The sequence below is a fragment of the Odocoileus virginianus genome, chromosome 3 (assembly GCF_023699985.2).
Source record: "Odocoileus virginianus isolate 20LAN1187 ecotype Illinois chromosome 3, Ovbor_1.2, whole genome shotgun sequence".
Lineage (NCBI taxonomy): Eukaryota > Metazoa > Chordata > Mammalia > Artiodactyla > Cervidae > Odocoileus > Odocoileus virginianus.
Window position 1 is genome coordinate 90,583,114 of NC_069676.1, and position 16,118 is coordinate 90,599,231.

The 16,118-nt window shown below is 40.7% G+C and overlaps 1 protein-coding gene across 2 annotated transcripts in view; it reads left to right on the forward strand.

Moving 5' to 3' along the window:
- The window catches only part of LNPEP (leucyl and cystinyl aminopeptidase), a 99,722-nt gene that overhangs the window by 37,132 nt on the left and 46,472 nt on the right, over positions 1 to 16,118 (forward strand). For both annotated transcript variants that reach the window (XM_020875453.2, XM_020875454.2), the window contains exons 2-4: positions 3,435 to 4,275; positions 8,579 to 8,717; positions 10,236 to 10,367. In XM_020875453.2, the coding sequence (XP_020731112.1) occupies positions 3,435 to 4,275; positions 8,579 to 8,717; positions 10,236 to 10,367 (1,112 nt within the window). The remainder of the gene's footprint in view (positions 1 to 3,434; positions 4,276 to 8,578; positions 8,718 to 10,235; positions 10,368 to 16,118) is intronic.

Consider the following 16,118-nt stretch of genomic DNA (forward strand, 5'->3'; position numbering starts at 1 on the left):
TGAGAAGCCCGTGGGCTGCTATAATACGCTATTACTCAGACAGCTGCACCTAGCTCTCTGTCAGATAAGTATGTCGTGTCCCATACCAGATGCCATCTCATAATTCCATTTTCGCTGCTCCCTCCCTGCCCCCCGGCCCTCACAAAACCAACAGGGGGACTATGAAGCCTGTATTCTCATCTCAGTGCCTGGCATTCCCTCTTCATTATCCAAGCCAGAATGTGCACAGGCAGTTGACATAAACTTCATTCTGTCTCCATCCTACAGGCCTAGCTCCATCATCCTTCTGTTTCCATCATCCAGCCCAACAAAGCATCAGTTCCTGTGTATTCTTACTCTTTAACATGACTTGTCATCCATCTTTCCCTCTTTTTCACTTCCACTGCTTCTGTCCTAGTTGTTAACTTCGTATCCACCTGAGTTGCCTGTAATGCTGATAATCCAGCCCATTGCTTCTCATGTTACCTGAGCTGGAGAATCAAGGTTCCTTGTTTTTTGTGGTTTTTAATTTTTAATCTGTTGTGGAAGTTTTGTATCATATAAAAGATGAATCATTGGAAAATTGAAAATATAAGCTCCATTTTTAAATTACTGAATTTGTTAAATATAACATTACTATCAATCTGCTAAAAAAGTTTTTAAATATCAATATTCTTCATGTAGCCTATCACAGATGGATAACAGTTTGCAAATTGGTGCTGGTCCACAGACAACATCAAGGAGCACCAGTTCATAGTATCTGATGAAAAGAAATGTCTTCCGTTTTCTTAGATCATAACCACGTGGGCCTATGTTGTTTAAAACCGAAATAGTTCAACTAGAACCTTCTTTGCTTTGGGCTTATAGATAGCTTTTAAATGTGGATTTAAGAAGTTTTAGAAAATTTCCAGTTTCTTTAGGATCCCTTCTTTAAATACAAAAAAAAAAATCCCTTTAGAGCAAGGGGTAATCATGTGTTACACTCAAATTTTAATGCTGAGATCAAAGTGTACTCATTTAAGAACCCAAAGCAAGATTTCTTAAATAGATTTGGAAGTACAGTCTTCATGGACTACCTGTAATAAAAGTATTTTTCCTTGGTTTGATATATTTAACTTGATATGATTGTACATGCATACAAAAGTTTGCTTCTAGTATGCAGTAAAATTATAGCAGAACAGTTGATGTGTTCTATTTCTGAAAGTTTAAAATTCCACATACGTATTAATCTGATTGGATGATAAATAATTAAAGTAAGTTATCTGGATGTTGGCAGGGATCTGACTAAGCCCCAGTCAAAAAATTGGAAGTTAATGAAGCGCAGACAGATGCTAAAACGGTCAGTCTGCAGGATACCCCTTGGCTTTAAACAGGGCGTGGCTGAGGAATCAAAGACACAAAGACAGAGTTCTCAGGGGGTGGATTCTGGTATGGGAATGCTCTAAATTATTAGGCTGAGATTATACCTGCAGTTAGTTTAGACATTTATTAAATTAAACTGTACTGCTCGAACCCCATGGTTGTCTGCGTCAGTTCTGAGAGAACACATGGGCAAATGCCTAAGAGAACATAATCGGCCCAGAGGAGGTAAAAAAGTCAGAATGGCCTTCTAATGAAAAAGCAAATGAAGCAACTGATCTGCACCACTGTACCAGGTACTTAAAATGACCACAGGAGGTGGGAGGGGGGTTCAGGATAGGAGGACACATGTTCACCCCTGGCTAATTCATGTCAATGTATGACAAAAGCCACCACAATATTGTAAGTAACTATCCTCCAATTGAAATAATTAATTAAATTTTAAAAAAAAACTACCACAGAAAGTTTCTAACCACTGAGATTTTATTAAAAGTTTTACAAAAAAGTTTTTGAGTTCCATTATATCTATATTTGCTCTGTTAATGAAGTCTGTGAGTCTCAAACACAATCAGCTATCAAAACAAAACATAATTATGTCAACAAGAAGTTGGAACACTGAAGGATATTTAGGAGATTAAATTCCCAAAGCAGAATGTTATAACTGTCACCATTTTTCCATTTCTAGATCATTCATATGAGATGGGTGGATGGCAGATTGCTGAACCCATATACCTAGAAAGTGATTAAAAGTTTTATTCAAAGAAAACTATAAAAGTAGCATCAATCAGTCAGTTCAGTCGCTCAGTCCTGTCCGACTATTTGTGACCCCATGGACTGCAGTACACGAGGCCTCCCTGTCCATCACCAGCTCCTGGAGTTTACTCAAACTCATGTCCATTGAGTCGGTGGTGCCATCCAACCATCTCATCCTCTGTCATCCCCTTTTTCTCTGGCCGTCAACCTTTCCTAGCATAGGGTCTTTTTCCAGTGAGTCAGCTCTTCATAAAGTGAACAGTGGGCAGTTCACTGTTTTGGAGTTTCTTTCAGCTTCAATGTCAGTCCTTCCAGTGAACACCCAGGACTGATTTCCTTTAGGATGGTCTGGTTGGATCTCCTTGCAGTCCAAGGGACTCTCAAGAGTCTTCTCCAGCACCACAGTTCAAAAGCATCGATTCTTCAGTGCTCAGCTTTCTTTATAGTCCAACTCTCACATCCATACATGACTACTGAAAAAAACCGTAGCGTTGACTAAAAGTAGAATAGCTTTTATAAATTCTGGAATGGAGAGGAGATAGGAAAAGGCGACCTCACGGGGGTCTTTATGTGCCCCCACAAAAGTGAAAGGAGCAAGATGAAAAGAAAATGTATTTTTGAAAGGTAATAAAGAGAAAGGGAAAAACAAGAAAATAACTTTTTCTTGATTTACACTGTAGCAAGTTAAGATGAGTTGTGGAATAACAGGTGTTCACTAGGTGGAGTGGGGTGGGGGAAATGATGACATTGCCGGCAAAGGGTCCAGAGAGGAAAACAGACCTGGAGGATGAAATAGAAGAGCCGCCTGGCTTGTCTCAGATTAGTGAGCAGTCTGGGATGGCCGGAGCACATGCCGGGATGACCATGAAGAAGGCTCGGACCAGAGCTGCTCAACTTATTGTTGAGCAACTTACTGTTGTCAACTTACTGTTGTCGTTCAGTCGCTAAGTCGCATCTGACTCTTTGCGACCCCGTGGACTGCAGCACACCAGGCTTCCCTGTTCCCTCAGGACAGGGGCCCAGGTTGTTGGGCAGGAGTGTATTAAGGAAATCAGTATTTAATCTCAGCTGCCTTTTTTTTTTTTTTTTTTGATACTAGCCTGTGTATTTAGCTTTCTTATTTCATTACTGTGATATGCTGTTACCTATAATTGAGTTTTTAATGGATGAGACCAGAATATTATAAGCGTCATCTAATCAGTAGCTCTGAAATAGAAATAAGTCTCAGTGATTTAAAAAAAAAAAATCCTTAGATTAAATGTGGTCTTGCTAGTAGACATTTTATTATGCCCTATCTCCCCTAACTCTGTACCTGGTCCTTATGTGTTTTTTTTTTCCCCCAGATCGGCTTCAGCTCCCCAGGAATATGATTGAAAACAGCATGTTTGAGGAAGAACCAGATGTGGTGGACTTAGCCAAAGAGCCCTGTTTACATCCTCTGGAGCCCGATGAGGCAGAATACGAGCCCCGGGGTTCGCGACTGCTGGTTCGGGGCCTTGGCGAGCATGAGCTGGACGAGGACGAAGAGGACTACGAATCGTCTGCAAAGCTGCTGGGCATGTCCTTCATGAACAGGAGCTCGGGGCTGCGAAACAGCGCGGCCGGCTACCGGCAGAACTCGGATGGGCCCTGCTCCATGCCCTCTGCCAGGACCATGGCGGTCTGTGCTTTCATCATCCTAGTTGCTGTTTCTGTAATCATGGTGATTTACCTCCTGCCCAGGTGTACCTTTACCAAAGAAGGCTGCCATAAACAAAACCGATCCATGGAACTGATTCAGCCAATCGCAACGAATGGAAAGTTGTTTCCGTGGGCCCAGATCAGGCTGCCCACTGCCATCATGCCAGTGCGCTACGAACTGAACCTCCACCCAAACCTAACCTCCATGACGTTCAGGGGTTCCGTGACGATCTCGCTCCAGGCCCTTCAGGCCACGTGGAGCATCATTCTTCACAGCACAGGCCACAACATTTCCAGAGTGACCTTTATGACTGCAGTTTCAAGCCAGGAAAAAGAAGTTGACATCCTGGAGTACCCACTGCATGAGCAGGTTGCCATTGTTGCCCCCGAGGCCCTGCTTGAAGGGCACAATTATACCGTGAAGCTTGAGTACTCGGCGAACATATCCGCTTCTTACTATGGGTTCTATGGCATCTCCTACACTGATGACAGCGCTGAGAAAAAGTGCGTAGCCCTCCTCGGCGATCCTGCTCCTTTGCTGTCTGATGACTTCTGCAGCATGGGCCTCTGCCCACATCAGCAACATCGACTGCAATTATTATTATTATTTTTAAGAGATTAGGTGCAAGATAATAGAATGGTGATTTGAAAGAGTGTACTATAGCTCAGATGGTAAAGAATCTGCCTGCAATGCAGGAAACCCAGGTTTGATCCCTGGGTCAGGAAGGTCATCTGGAGAAGGGAATGGCAACCCACTCCAGTCTTCTTGCCTGGAGAATCCCATGGACAGAGGAGCCTGGTGGGCTACAGTCCATGGGGTCACAGAGAGTCAGACACGACTGAGCAACTATCACTGCCCCTCCTCCTCTTTCTCTCAGTAAAAGCCCTGAGCATATGTCATGACATGTATGTCATATGTCACGGTGGAGGTAGGGGCCAGCTGATGGAAGGAAATGGCTAAAGATTATATCAGTTACATTCTCAATTACAAGAACTTACATTATCTTGAGCTTTTCATTTCTCATGAACCTAGTTTCTGTCCCCTTATAAGGTCTCTATGTGAAGCAGAGTGAAGAATATGGATTATCCCTTAAGACTTATTTTGCTATTATGTGGAACTTGTAGGAGGTGCTTACTGAGATAGAGCAAGGAAGCATGAAGAAGGGCTGTAAACTTACATATATATATATATATAATTTTTAGCATCTTTAATTTTTGCTGGTTTATTAATTTTTTTTTTAGTGCTGCTCTTTTGGATTTCTGATGAAAATTTTAAAAAAGAAATTTTAGAGAGATTTTAGTCTTAAAAAAGGGACTTAAAACATAAAATTCCTAGACTCCCCATTTAGACCACATATTTTGTTCTTTGGCATGCTGCAGTCCATGGCGTCACAAAGAGTCAGACACGACTGGGAGACTGAACAACCACAGCATTCTGTTGTTTAACCTTAGTATTCATAGATATAGCTTGAGTTTCTGGAAGGATGCAGTGCACAGGTGCATACAGGTTATTCTTCAGTAGCAATGATGTCAGTTCTCTTACATGTCCAAATTCCTTGTCAGATCTGCCTAATGCTTTGGCGCATTCTCTCCTATTCCTTTGCAAAACCAGTGAATTACTGATGCTGGCCATTTGGCTAATGTATGTTGATATGTTGAGAAGAATAGATGAATATTTTAAACCTAAAGTGTTTTGATCCTTCTTAAATAGAGAAAGAGATAAGCAAAATCTGTACTCCTATTCAGATAGGTAATTTTTCTCTTTCCCCTTAATAATTTAAAAATAAATGGCCTACTGGCTCTCACCGTGAGCTCTGCCACGAAAAGCAAATTTAAACTGCAGTGGCAGCGTGGGGGCTTCTTGGCTTTACTTCTCCTTTTATAATCTCCAGCACCCTCTAGCATTACAGGATGTATAGAAACAGTGTTCTCAGCATGTGACTGATCTTTGAATAAGTCCCCTAGTCACCTCTTCCATTCAGACTATTGCCACTGGGCGCTCCTGGGCCTGCCCACGTGTAACTGGAAGAGTGGTGGTTTTGGATATTGCCCCCTGTTAACTCTTGCTATTGGCTCGATTGAGTGGTGAAAAATGCTAGAGAAATGGAAGACAGATTCTTACAATTAAGAAACAGAGTATTTTCTCAAACTCCACTCTTACAGAAAACACATGTACATTTATTTACTTACCTGGTTCAATAAAATGAATGCCCCACCTAATTGTGTATATTGATGCAAGTTAAAAGTTTAGAAGGTTATGTATACCTTTCAAGGGATCCGAAAACTATAATTCAAAACAAAGTAACTAAGGAATATATTCCTTATCGATTGGAAAATCAAAGTGTGTGTAGATGTCGAATGTACTGACACTGCTTGTCGTAGAGGAACTTGACCTGTGGCATCTATGAGGTGGAGATGGTCAGTGACCTTGCAGTTAAATCTACAAGCTGTTGACGATAGACGTAAGGTTCTAGAGAACAAACTGCTACTAGACAAACTAGTAAAGAAACTTAGGCTGGGGATGTGCTTCATTTCTTTGTCCTTCCGTCTCCCAGTGTCACTTTCTTGAACTCTTGAACCATCTTCTTAACTAGACCTCTGACCTCAAGTCCAGCCACAGCCTCCTCTTCTCTTTCCCTCGTCTTCCACATGGGCTGCCAGACTCGTTCTAGAAGCGCAGACCTGACCATGTTGGTCTTTGGTTTATGATCCTTTAGCAGTTCCTCATTTTCAGGATGACTTAGTTCGGTTTCATTCTAGATCTGGGAGTGTTGGTATTTTTTGCTTTATCTCACAGCCTTCACCTGCCTTCACGAACTTCATGTGCACTTTCCTGAATTCCACTGATAGTGGCAGCCCATATTTACTTGAGAACTGAAGTGCTAGAAACTGGTGCAAGCATGCTCTGTGTTTAGTTTTTTATCCTGTCAAACCCATGCAGGGGTAAAAATTGTATTTTATTCACTTTTAAGAGGAGGAAGCAGAGGCACATGAAAGAACTCATTCAGCATCTTTTGACTAGCAAGTAGCAGAGGGGAATTCGAATCCAGTCATCAAAGACCACACATTCTTAACCACTGTGGCACACTGCCTCTTTCTTCACCCATTCACACCTCTTTACCCATTGTTATCACCAGTGCTTAGAATTCTTTTACCTGACCCTCAGCTAATTCATAACTGTCTTCAGTGCTGCTGGAGGTGGTGCTCAAACTGCAGCTAGTATTTCTGACAGCAGATGCAGTCACTGATGAGAGAACAAGCTTTGCGGTATTCAGCTTAGATTGTAAATATCATCAACCAGCAGCCTTCTCAAAGGGACTTCTATGTAAGAGAGTTATTATTGCATCTCTTTTAACATCTCTTTTAAGCTCTTTTTGGTCTCAGAACATTATAATCCAGTTTTTATCCAAAATGATGGTTCAAGTAGACTCTCATATGGATAGTACAAATGTCATCAAACTTTATCCCCTGGTCTCTTGTGGCCCTCTTCCAAAATCTTCTGTTAACTGGGTACGAATTTGGGAGTTGAGTGGAGAAAGAGAATATTAGAAACATGTTTCAATTGTTTCATGTACGTTGATTGCCATCACTCTTGCAGTTTGCTCGAAGAAGAAATAGTTATTTGGGCATGAAGGAAGAGTTATGACTGTCTAGTATTTATAACAGACATCTGTGTAGGACTTTATGGCATAAATGTGGTTGTTATTATGTATCAAAATAGAATTTTAAAATAGAATCAACACCCCTAAATGTTTGATGAGGGATTCTACCTCAATCCTGGTTTAACAAATAAGCATATGGGATGTAAGTCACTGATTTGCTTAAGTCATATGGCTGGTAAGTTGCAGAGTTTGGGTTTTCTGCCTTTAAATCTTACACTCTTTTCCTCTCGCCTTTTAAAAGTATGAGTAGAAACTAAGCCCTAAGGAAGCAAGGCCATCATCTCCAAAGTGGTGGTTGTCTGAGTACCATATTGACTATATTGATTATATTGATCTGTGCACACCAGCACCACTTTTGTGCTGATTGCTCTAGGGCCATGTTTGGATGATTTCCCAAAAGCAGATCTACTTTATTCTTCTGCTGAATTAAAAATCTCCATTTCTCATCTATTTATGCTTTTCCACCAACCTTTAGTGGAGGACTTACAGTTAAATTCTCAAGTGTTGTAGCTGTGTTGTAGGAGGGGGAGGAAAAATGTTGATTCACTTCTGAAGACAGTAAAAAACACCAGCATACTGTCAGATGCCTAGTTTTTTTCAGTCTTTGTCCTAGTGCAGATTGTGAGTTTGAGGTTTCATGTTACGTAGTCACAGTGTGTACAGATGAATAAGGATGAACATCTTTCATACTGTTCTTTGCTCAGAAACCTTTTTAAGACCTCAGTGGCCAGCTGTCACCTTCCACTGTGGCTTCATCTCCAGCCACATCGACATCCACCCCCAGTCCCCAACATGCACGGTGCTTTCTGCTCTTTCTGGACTATACCCTCTTCCCTCTCTCCCTTTGCAAACATTCCTCACTTTTAAAGGCCCTCTTCATATTTCTTCAACAGTTTTCCTACAGTGTCTCTACCACTAGGCAGAATTCCTACCCTTTGTTTCCACTACTTTGTTCTCACCATTAGGACATGATTTACAGCCTGAGAACTTTCGGTCTATTTTATAACCTCTGCCTCTCCCAGTTGATTGCAAATCCTTTAATGCCTGGACTTGTATGATATTTATCTTAGTATCCCTAGTACTTGGCAAGGTGCCTTGAATAGTAGGTGCTCAATAACTGTTGGATGGATTTGCATTCGTTTTAGGTACTTTGCGGCAACTCAGTTTGAACCCTTGGCAGCAAGATCTGCTTTTCCTTGTTTTGATGAACCAGCATTTAAAGCCACATTTGTCATCAGGATCAAAAGAGATGAGCAATACACTGCTTTATCAAATATGCCTAAGGTACTGTTCTGTTCCTTGAATGTAAAATTTTTTGAGTGGATCTCTTTCTTTATTATGAATACTTGGATGCTTCTTTGCCATCCCACTGAGAATGATTAAAATCATATTCCTTCTTACTCTTTCTTAAAATGCTTTAATAAAACTAAAATATGTATTGGAATCAGTTGTGAAGTCAGCCTGAGAAGCACTTGAGGGAGGAGAAAGACTGGGATGCATGGGCGGGAAATGTGAAGTGTGTGCTATATACTAAAGTTCTGTAAATATTAGTATTATGAACTACTACTAAAGAAACAATGATATTTTGGAGAGGTGAATTTGCTATTCTAAACTGTGATATTTGATAAGTGTTGAATCACGGTTGACCTTGATGTTTTACTGGTTATTGAAAAAGTTGATACTGTGACGTGGAGGTTTAACAACAAGAGCATGGATATCTTTCTTGTCTGTGAGCTCCGCATGGGAGGTAGTGGGAGTGAAACCAGGCAGAATTGTTTTTACACTGAACAGAACTCAGAAGGTCCTTTTGTGACCTGGAGGCTCAGGTGGCAAGAATCTGACTGCAATGCAGGAGACCCGGGTTCAAGCCCTGGGGCAGGAGGATCCCCTGGAGAAGGGAATGGCGACCCCCTTCAGTATTCTTGCCTGGGAAATCCCATGGACAGAGAAGCCTGGTGGGCTACAGTCCATGGGGTCGCAAAGAATCGGACTTGACTGAGCAACTGACGCTTGGTATACCCGAGAGCTGTATGCAGCCGCATTGGAGTGTCTCAGAACCCCTGTGGCTGGGGGCAGCAACATCTAACTGATTGTAGAGTCAGCCCTCGAGTCCAGAAAAGGCCAAGGACGTGGTCTGTCCTTCAACAAGGACGTCACTTCAGCAGCTCTGCTCCTTACCTTAACTCTTCACTTTAATCTTTCTTTAAGAGAGATTGAGTGCTTACTTGTCTAGGAACCTAAAGCATTTTAAATTCATGGCTAGAAAATCCTGCAAGGCTGCACACATTCCCTCATCTCATGTCTACTGCAGGCTTCTCTATAGTGACGCCTCACCTTTGATCCCGTAGCCTTCTTGTGGTCATCAGCACAGTCCTTTATGAAGCCATTTCAGGTCATTTGGAGGGATTAACCAGCTGTAGCTCCTTCTTGTGTGAATGTATTATTTTTGTAGCAGTAGAATGGAGTATTCTCAGATCATAAGGAAGGATTTTTGTCTTTGGTGGTGTTTTAAAGGGGAGACAGAGCCACTGTTACTGTCTCTAACTTACACTTATTTAAAGCCCTTGTTTGAAACTGAGAGCTTCTTAAGGGTTTTACTGTACTCAGTCTGTCCTCGAGATGAAGGATGGCAGAGGAGACTGAGGCTGAGATCTGTGCTGTTTAGGAACTTGTGCTGAGAAATTAAAATAGGCCAGCATCTTCACTACTTACTTCCTATCTGAATTTTCAGTTGCCCAGTTTGTATGTTGCTGTCACATATTCCCATAGTTACAGAACTGGCATTTTCCCCTTTGCTTGTAGAAGTCATCAATCGTGATGGAAGATGGACTTGTTCAGGATGAGTTTTTTGAGAGTGTGAAGATGAGCACTTATCTGGTTGCCTTCATTGTGGGGGAGATGAAGAACCTGAGTCAGGACGTAAATGGAACCCTGGTATGTATGTCGTCATGGAAGTTGTCTTAAAAACCTGTTTATAAGAGGTTGAGAGGAGTCCTTTCATGATATCTGGCAACTGCTTTATGAAGGAAAAAAAGCTTTTGATTCACCACTCTGACATTTTATACCAGGACTGTTACTTTTACTGAGTTGTTATTTACTGTTTGAATACCTAAAAAATCAATGATTTTTAAGTTCCTTTGAATTTTACTTTGTTAAGAGAATTTCAGTAAGGCAATATATAAAGGCAATAAAGCCTCTAGAACTGTGCTGTCCAGTATGGTGGTCACTAGTTTTATGTGACTATTTAGATTTAAAATAAGTGACAGCATTGTGGCTGGATAGGGACTTTCCTGGTGGCTCAGATGATAAAGAATTGCCTACAGTGTGGAAGACCTGGGTTTGATCCCTGGGTCGGGAGGTTCTCCTGGAGAAGGGAATGGCTACCTTCTCCAGTATTCTTGCCTGGAAGAGTCCATGGACAGAAGAGCCTGGCCTGTTACAGTCTATGGGATCGCAAAGAATCGGACACGACAAAGTGACAGACACACACATATTGGCTTGGTAAGATGTCCCTCATTCATCCCTATCTGCTCCCCTCCACCCCTGCCCCAGGAACAACAATTGGGCATCTATCTATGGACAAAAATGCCCTTGTGGAAGACGTGGGGTCCAGCACTATCTTCCTAAAAACCTGAGAGGAGGCTTGCCCTCTCATGCATTAGGTCTCAGCATACAGACCTCAGTCCTGGCTGTGGACCCCATTGTGGCCCACATTATTACTGTAGTCCCTTTGGCTATGGTCTGGGAGCTCGGTAAAACACTGTCTTAGACAATCATGCTTGGATAATAGAGACTTTGTGGAAGTCCAGATTTCTAGCAGAAAAGTTCTAGTATACTTTTGGAGCAAAGCATATGAGTTTAGATGCATTGGAGAGAAAAGTTAGTAAAGACCGGAGAAGGTTACTGCTATTTCAGATGTGAAGACAGTAATGGGACAATTTAAGGAAACACAGTACCACCAAAGGATCACAGTAATCTTCCAGTAACCAATACCAAAGATGTGGAAATCTGCCATTTACTCAATAAAGACTTCAGAATAGCTATTCCAAGGAAACTATGAACCACAGGAAGATAGGAAAAGGCAATTTGATTAAATCAAGAAACAATACATGGACAAAATGAGAAGTTTAAGAAAGACATTGAAATCATTAAAAAAAAAAAAAAATTCTCGGTCTGAAAAACACAATGAATGAAATCAAACTTGCAATACAGAGCATCAACAGCAGAATGAATCAAGCAAGAAAAAGAATTTGTGAGTTAGGAGACAGGGAGTTTTATATTACCTGGTCAGAACAAAGGAAAAAGAGTGAAGAAAGCCTGCATGATTTGTGGGATACCATCAGAAGAAACAATTTGTGAATTATTGGAGTTTCAGAAGGAGACATAACAAGCAGTGGGCAGAAAGTTACATTAAAAAATAATAGCTGAAAATTTACCAAATCTGGGGAGAAATTTGGATATCCAAGTCTGTGATGCTTGTAGCATACCAAAAACCTCTGAAAAAGGAAAGGGAAGGAAAAAAACCTGCCAACCAAAAATACTCTGCCCAGCAAAGTTATCCTTCAGAAATGATGGAGTGAGAAAGACTTTTCCATATGGATAAAAGGCAGAGAGCCCCTTACCACTAGACCTGCCTTACAAGAACTGCTGAAAGGAGTGCTTCCAGCTGAATTGAATGGACACTACTTAGTAACATGAAAACATGAAAATGTAGAACACACTGGAAAAGGCAATTATATAGTAAAATTCAGAATGCTCTAATAGTGTAACGTAGTGGTATATGTATCATATAAAAAAAAAATGAAGTCACTCGGTCATGTCCGGCTCTTTGTTGACCCCATGGACTGTGGCCTACCAGGCTCCTCTGTCCATGGGATTCTCCAGGCAAGAGTACTGGAGTGGGCTGCCGTTTCCTTTCTCCAGAGGATCTTCCCGACCCAGGGATCGAACCTGGGTCTCCCGCCTTGTAGGCAGATGCCTTACCGTCTGAGCCACCAGGGAAACCAATGTATTATATGGTATGTTTAAAGCAATTCTAATAGAGAAACTTAGATTGATAAATGCCTTCACCAAGTAAAAAGAAAAATCTCAAACAACCTAACTTTGCACCTTAAGAAACTAGAAAAAAGAATAACAATCTAAGCCCAAAGTTAGCAGAAGGAAGGAAATAAAGATCAGAGCAGATAAATGAAATAGATACCAGAAAAAGAGGAGAAAAGGTAAAACTGAGGGTTGGATTTTAGAAAAATAAATGAAATTGACAAACTTTTAGCTTGACTAACTAATAAAAACAAGCTTCAAAATCAGAAATGAAAAGGAGACATTACACTTGATAGAGAAATACAATGGATCATAAGAACCTACTGTGAAAAATTATAGGCCAAGAAATTGGATAATCTAGGAAAAATGGACACATTCCTAGGAATATATAGTCTACTAAGTCATAAAGACATTAAAAAAAAATCAACAGATTAGTAAAGAGAGATTGAATTAATAATCAAAAACATCCCAACAAAGAAAAGCCCAGGATCAAATCAGTTTCTCTGGTGAATTCTACTAAATGATTTTTTAAAAAATCTATAGATTCAATGCAATAGAATTCCAATGTAATTTTTCACAGAAATAGGAAGAAATCCTAAAATTTTATGGAACCACAGAGACCTCAAATAGCTAGAGAAATTTTGAGAAAAAAGAACAAAGTTTGAAAGTATCACATTTTCTGATTTCAAGCTATATACTACAAAAATAAAGTAACCAAAATCTTATGCATGGTATTCAAAAGAGTATGATACTGGCATAAAGTGAGACACACAGACCAATGTGACAGAAACAAGAAGCCAAAAGTAAACTCCTGCAAATATGGTCAACTAATATCAAACAAGAGAGTCAAAAATACTTGCTGGGGAGATGGGAGTCCCCTCAATAAATAGTGCTGGGAAAACTGGATCATCACATCCAGAAGAATGAAAGTGAATCTTTATCTCTCACCACTCACAAAAACTAACTGGAAATGAATTAAAGACTTAACTGTAGATCTGAAAGTGTAAAACTCCTAGAAGAAAACATAGAGAAAATGCTCCATGACATGGGTCTTGGCAATAATTTTTTTGTATATGACACCAAAGCACATTCAACAAAAGCCAAAAAGTCAACAAGTGGGAATATCTTAAACTGAAAATCTTCTTCACTGCAAAAGAAACAGCCAGCAAAATAAAAAGGCAACCTGTGAATTGGAGGAAAACATCAGATAGCATGTATCTGCTCAGCTGGTAAAGAATCCGTGCAATACAGGAGACCCCAGTTCTATTCCTGGGTGGGGAAGATCCCCTGGAGAAGGGACAGGCTACCCACTCCAGTATTCTGGCCTGGAGAATTCCATGGACTGTATAGTCTGTAGGGTCACAAAAGTCAGACACGACCGAGCGACTTTCACTTTCAATATATCAGGTAAGGGAGTAATATTCAAAATATATAAGGAACTCATAGAACTCAGTGGAAAAAATACAAATGATCTGGTTAAAAAATGAGCAGAGTTTTCCAAAGAAGACGTACAGATGACCAACAGATGTATGAAAAGGTGCTCAGCATCACTAGTAGGAAGGAAAATGCAAATCAAAACCCCAGTGAGATACCACCTCACACCTGCTAGAAAGACTGACATCAAAAACAAATGACAGACATTTCTCCAAAGAAGACATACAGATAGCTAACAAACATGAGAAGATGTTCAACATCGCTCATTATCAGAGAAATGCAAATCAACACCACAGTGAGCTACCATGTCACGCTAATTAGAATGGCTGCTATCAAAAAGTCTACAAGCAATAAATGCTGGAGAGGGTGTGGAGAAAAGGGAACCCTCTTACACTGTTGGTGGGGATGCAAACTAGTGCAGCCACTATGGAGAACAGTGTGGAGATTCCTTAAAAAACTGGAAACAGAACTGCCTTATGACCCAGTTGTCCCACTGCTGGGCATACACACCAAGGAAACCAGAATTGAAAGAGAACCCAGTGTTCATTGCAGTACTGTTTATAATAGGTAGGACATGGAAGCACCTTAGATGTCCACTGTCTGATGAATGTGTAAGAAAGATGTGGTACATATACACAATGGAATATTACTCAGCTATTAAAAAGAACGCTTTTGAGTCAGTTCTAATGAGGTGGATGAAACTGGAGCCTATTATACAGAGTGAAGTAAGTCAGAAAGAAAAACACGAATACAGTATATTAATACATATATATGGAATTTAGAAAGATGGTAACGATAACCCTATATGCGAGACAGCAAAAGAGACACTGACGTATAGAACAGTCTTTTGGACTCTGTGGGACAAGGCGAGGGTGGGATGGTTTGAGAGAATAGCATTGAAACATGTATATTACCATATGTGAAACAGATCTCCAGTCCAGGTTGGATGCATGAGACAGGGTGCTCAGGGCTGGTGCACTGGGATGACCCAGAGGGATGGGATGGGGAGGGAGGTGGGAGGGGGGTTCAGGATGGGGAACACATGTACCCATGGCTGATTCAGGTCAATGTATGGCAAAAGCCACCACAATATTGTAAAGTAATTAGCCTCCATTTAAAATAAAAAATAATAATTAAAAAAACCAGATGACAAGTAACAAGTGTTGATAAGGATGTAGAGGAAGTGGAATCCGTGTGCAGTGTTGATGGGAATGTAAATTGGTGCGGCCACTAAGGAAAACAATATGTGAGGGTTCCTCCAAAAAATTAAAAAATAGTACCAGCATATGATACAGCAATCCACAGGATATATATCTAAACAGGATCTTAAAGAGATGTCTGCACTGCCTTGTTTGTTGCATTACTAACAATAACACTGTTATTCACAGTAATAACAATCTAAGTGTCTGCATGGATGGATAAAGATGAGCATGTATCTATAATATATATGATGGAATGTTGTTCAGCCATGAGAAAGAAGGAAGTTTTGCCCTTTGGGACAACATGGATGGACCTTGAGGGCATTATGCAAAGTGAGATAAGTCAGACAGAGATAAAGACTGTATGACCTCATTTCTGTGTGGAATCTAAAACTGAACTCATGGAAACAGTAGACTGCTGGCTGCCAAGGCCTGAGGGCTGGGGGAGATGGGGAAATGTTGGTCAAAAGGCTCAAACTTCCAGCTATAAGATGAATAAGTGCTGGGGATCTAAGGTACAGTTTGATGACTATCATTAACCATGCCCATATTACATATTTGAAAGTTGCTAAAAGAGTTGATCTTAAGTCTTCTCATCACAAAAAATAAATGGCAGTTATGTTACTGCCTGTAGAATTACATTCAAACTCATCATTTTGTGATATTCAAGGCCCTCTTATAAATTCAGTTATATTTCCAGCTGCTCCAGTTGAATTCTTTCATCTAGCCAGGCTGAATTATTCATTGTTCAGATAGATACCATATATATATATATATATATATACACACACACATACACACACCTATATGTCCATGTGTGCTTAAGTTGCTTCAGTCATGTCCAACTCTTTGCAACACTTTAGACTGTAGCTCACCAGGCTCCTCTGTCCATGTGATTCTCCAGGCAAGAATACTGGAGTTGCCATGCCCTCCTCCCGGGGGTCTTCCCAACCCAGGGATCAAACCCACATCTCTTATGTCTCCTGAATTGGCAGGTGGGTTTTTTACCAGT